The 5,000-nt window shown below is 27.2% G+C and overlaps 2 protein-coding genes across 2 annotated transcripts in view; both read right to left on the reverse strand.

The window, feature by feature from the left end:
* The window catches only part of EMWEY_00048920 (nascent polypeptide-associated complex alpha chain, putative), a gene marked incomplete at both ends in the record, with an annotated part of 1,816 nt that extends 927 nt beyond the window's left edge, over window positions 1–889 (reverse strand). Inside the window, 2 exons of the mRNA XM_013477292.1 lie at window positions 56–134; window positions 557–889. Of these exons, the coding sequence (XP_013332746.1) occupies window positions 56–134; window positions 557–889 (412 nt within the window). The remainder of the gene's footprint in view (window positions 1–55; window positions 135–556) is intronic.
* Window positions 890–2,640: 1,751 nt separating this feature from the next.
* The window catches only part of EMWEY_00048930 (phosphoglycerate kinase, putative), a gene marked incomplete at both ends in the record, with an annotated part of 3,134 nt that continues 774 nt past the window's right edge, over window positions 2,641–5,000 (reverse strand). The window contains 4 exons of the mRNA XM_013477293.1: window positions 2,641–2,961; window positions 3,219–3,507; window positions 3,919–4,140; window positions 4,533–4,972. Coding sequence (XP_013332747.1) covers window positions 2,641–2,961; window positions 3,219–3,507; window positions 3,919–4,140; window positions 4,533–4,972 — 1,272 coding nt within the window. The remainder of the gene's footprint in view (window positions 2,962–3,218; window positions 3,508–3,918; window positions 4,141–4,532; window positions 4,973–5,000) is intronic.

Below are 5,000 nucleotides of genomic sequence, written 5' to 3' on the forward strand. Positions count from 1 at the left end.
AAAAAAAAAAAAAAAAAAAAAAAAAAAAAAATACCTTGTGTCTGTGAGGGTATACTCTCTGCTTGACCAAATATGATATAAGTATCCGAGGTAAGACTCTTGAATACATCAGGTTTAGATATAATATACCATGCCTGTATAAATATATAAATAAATATATAAATTAATATATTATTTATTTATTTATTTATTTATTTATTTAATTATTTATTTATTTATACGCAGAAAAAAGGAAAAAAAAACGACAAATATTCATATATTTATACCTATATAACACTATATTGGATATTATATACAATTACTGTATAAATAAATAAATAAATAAATAAATATAAATAAATAAATAAATAAATAAATAAATAAATAGACTATTTATTTATTTATTTATTTATTTATTTGTATTTGCTTAATACAATTAATAAAAACAATATATATTTGTCTTAATACAATAAAAGATAATGAATAATAACACATTAAGGTAATTGAGCAACAAAGAAGAATAAATAAATAAATAAATAAATAAATAAATAATATATTTATTTATTTATTTATTTACCTGTTTAGATTTCCTAAGAATAACCCTAACTACATCAGGAACTTGTTTAAGTCCTAATTTAAGTACAGCTTTCCTTGCTTTTCTTTCGTTCCTTGATTGACGATATTTAGATGGGGAGAATTCAACTTGTTGTTCTTCTTCTTTTTGTATTTCTTCTTTATTTTTATGTTCTTCTTCATCATCTGTACCACTATCTGATGAAGAAGAAGATATATTATTTATATTATTATCTTTTTCTGCTTCTGCTGCTGCAGCTGTTGCTGCTGCAGATTGTGCAACTGCTTCTTCATCAGCAGATACATTCTTACGACCTACAGACTTCTTATGAACCATTTTCTTCTATTTTTCTATTTATTTACACCTTTTCTATTCTTCTTTTATTCTATTCAAAAGAATTCGCAAAAAAAAGAAGAAATACATACATGCATGCATGCGAATGCATTAGTGCCGCCCTCCCCCCCCACAGCAGCGGTGCAATGGAAACTTTGGGGCTTTCTAACACATGCATGTATATTATTTATTCTCGTCTTCTTGTCTTAATTATACAATTATTACAATAAAAAATAGAAAATAAATTAATATTTATTTATTTCTTTTTATTTTTCTCTCTTTTTCTCATTTTTATTCACAAAAAAGCACTAAACATCATGTATTTATTTGCCGTCTTCTTGTATACGGTGCACCACACAGCACAGCCCAGATATCCTCCGTGTTTATTCATCATAAAAGGAAAAAAAGAAGAAAAAAACAATTTAATTCATCAATTTTATTTATATTTATTCTTTTCCTTATTTATTTTAATTAAAAATGAACATTTAATGTACCATTTACCTATTTTTATTCCTTTAACAACAATATATCCATGTAGACAAAGCCCCAAACGATAGACACACAACCCTTTTCCTTAGCCACTAATCCTAAACCCTAAACCCTAAACCCTAAACCCTAAACCCTAAACACTAGTAAATCCTAAACCCTAAAGAAAGAAATAGTAAATAATCTATTAGCTACTTAATATTTACATAAAAATGTATTTTTATTCTTTCTTTGCTTTTCCTTGCATGTCTTAATAAAGCAAACACAACAATAGACAGAAGTACATTTATAACAAATAAATAAATAAATAAATTAATTAATTAATTAAATAATTAATTAATTAAGTTTATAAAAAGAAAGAGAAAGAGAAAAAAGACAAGGAAGAGTAACAACAATGACTTTAATAAGAACAACTAAACTAAATAATAATAAAATAAATAAATAAATAAATAAATAAATTAAATAAATAAATAAATAAATAAATTATTTATTTATTAGTAACAACAGTTATATTATTTGTTTCCTCCTCTTGTTCGCCTATTGTAGCTTATTTATTTATTTGGTCCTTTTTATTTTTAATTTAATTAATTATATTTATATTTATAATTATATTTAATTAAATAATTATAATTATTTATTAACAATTAAGGGCGCATGCAGCCCCAACAGTAACGAAGGAAGGCGGTTGTTTTTTTTTAACAGGGAAAACTAAATATATATATATAATATATATATAAATAAACATAAATAAACATAAATAAATAAATAAATATACATAAATATAAATAAATAAATATAAATAAATATAAATAAATATAAATAAATATAAATAAATAAATAAATATAAATAAATATAAATAAATAAATAAATAAATATAAATAAATAAATAAATAGAATTAAAAGGGTTTATATATAAAGGTTTATTGATAGCAGTGGTTATAAGTAAGAAGAAAGAGAAAGAGGAAGAAGATTATGCTGCTGCTGCTGCTGCTGCTGCAGCTGCTGCTCGTTAATCTTCCCCATCATTGCTTGCTGCTGCTGCTGCTGCTGTTGCTGCAGCAGCAGCAGCAGCAGCAGCAAGCAATGACCTGCCTGCGCCCTGTTTCCCTTCCCTCCTTTCTGTATATACATTGTATATATATTAAAACGTAACACCTATAATAAAATAGCTAAATAAATAAATAAATAAATAAATAAATAAATAAATAAATATATTTATTTATTTAATTTATTTATTTAATTTATTTAATTAATTTAATTAATTAATTTATTTATTAGATAGAGCAACAACACCAGGTAACTCTTTTCCCTCTAATAATTCTAATGATGCTCCTCCTCCTGTAGATACATGACTCATCTTATTAGCCATATTACATTTATCTACTAATGATGCAGTATCTCCTCCTCCTACAATAGATATAACATCTGGTTGTTGTCCTGCTGCTGCTGCTGCTGCTGCTGCTGCTGCTGCTGCTGCAGTTACCTCCCCTACTGCTGCAGCAAGAGCGAACGAGCCCTTAGAGAATGCTGGCATCTCGAATACACCTGGAGGTCCATTCCATACAATTGTTTTTGCTTTCTTTACCATCTGCATAAATAAATACATAAATAAATAAATAAATAAATATATAAATTAATTAATTAATTAATATATTTATTTACTATTTATTTATATTTAATTCTATATATCATACAAAAAAAAAAAAAAAAAAATTCAAAACCCTAAACCCTAAACCCTAATAAACCCTAATAAACCCTTATAAACCCTAATAAACCCTAATAAACCCTAATAAACCCTTATAAACCCTAATAAACCCTTATAAACCCTAATAAACCCTAGCTTACGTCCTTGAATGCCTCAATAGATTGAGGACCAATATCTAGACCCATCCATCCTTGAGGAATACCTTCCTTATCTGTTTTTATCTGTGTATCTGCATCAGGACTAAATTTATTAGCAATAATAAAATCTGTAGGTAATAATATATTAATTTGTTTATTATTTGCTTCTTTTATTATATCTTTTACTATCTTTGCTCCTTCCTCATCATATAATGAATCACCAATAGACATTCCCTCTAATTCTTTCTTGAATGTAAATGCCATACCTCCTCCTATTATCATCATATCTACCCTATATATATATACAACATATATATATTCACAATAAACCCTAAACCCTAAACCCTAAACCCTAGTATACCCTATTATGCCATACCTCCTCCCCTATTATCATCATATATATACCCTATACATATATATATCCCTAAACCCTAAACCCTAAACCCTCATAATAGATAAACCCTCATAAACCCTAAACACTAATATATAAACCCTAAATCATTAATATATTTATTATTCATGATATATATACCCTATATAATACATAATAAACCCTAAACCCTAAACCCTAAACCCTAGATAAATGGATAAAAGTAGATGAAAAAAAAAAAGAAAAAGGGTATATGTATAACCAATTAAAAGAAAGAAGAATAAGAAATAAATAAGAATAAATAAATAAATAAATAAATAAAATAAAACTTACTTATTAAGTAGATTCTTAATAAGTTGTATCTTATCCTTAACCTTAGCTCCTCCTAATATAGCAAGAAAGGGTTTTTTAGGGTTTTCTAATGCCTTAGAGAAATAATTCAATTCTTTCTTCATTAATAAACCACAAACCCTTAATGGTAGATTTATTCCTACCATGGATGCATGCGCACGATGTGCAGTACCAAAGGCATCATTAACAAATATATCTCCTAATCTGCAGCAACCAGCAGCAGCAGCAGCAGCAGCAGCAACAGCAGCAGCAGGGAGGAGATCAGGAGATCAGGATGAAAATAAAGGGTTTAGGGTTTATCTAGGGTTTATAGGTCGATAGATATAAAGGGAAGAAGATAAAGGAGGGAAATAAAGAATAAATAAAAGAATAAATAAAAGAATAAATAAAAGAATATATTAATAATTAATTAAGTATAAGGAATTAATCATAAAGAAAGGAAGAAAAAACATGTAAAAAATTACATGACGGTAAAAAAGACAAAAAAGAAGAAAAAAGGAAAAAAGAAGAAAAAAAGAATTAAATAGAAAAAAAAAGAAGGGAAAAGAAGAATAAAAGAAGAAAAAAAAGGAGGAAAAAAAAAAAGAGTAAATTACTTGGTAAGAGATGCTCTGAATTCCTCAACCTTCTTAGGGTCTGCCTTAATCTTGTTTCCTTGCTCATCTACTCCTTTTCCTTCTTCCTCTACATGGAAGCGAAGATTCTCCATAAGAAGAATATCTCCATTCTTACTATTATTAGATGCATCTTCTGCTTCTTTTCCTACACAATTAGGTATAAATGTTACATTATTATTTATATTATTCTTCTTTAATTCCTCCTTTAATATAGGTACAACAGGAGCTAAACTATAACAGGGCTGCACACGACCATCAGGACGACCACAATGAGAAATAAGTATAACAGATCTGCACCCTTTATCTAAGGCGTATTTAATTGTAGGAATTGTTGCTACAACACGGGTGGTGTCCGTAACCTTCCCGTCCTTCAATGGGACGTTAAAGTCTACGCGCATCAATACGCGCTTTCCCTTCAGCTGCAAATACACAAAATATACAAATATT

This window comes from Eimeria maxima, genomic scaffold (genome assembly GCF_000499605.1).
Source record: "Eimeria maxima Weybridge genomic scaffold, Emw_scaff1127, whole genome shotgun sequence".
NCBI lineage: Eukaryota > Apicomplexa > Conoidasida > Eucoccidiorida > Eimeriidae > Eimeria > Eimeria maxima.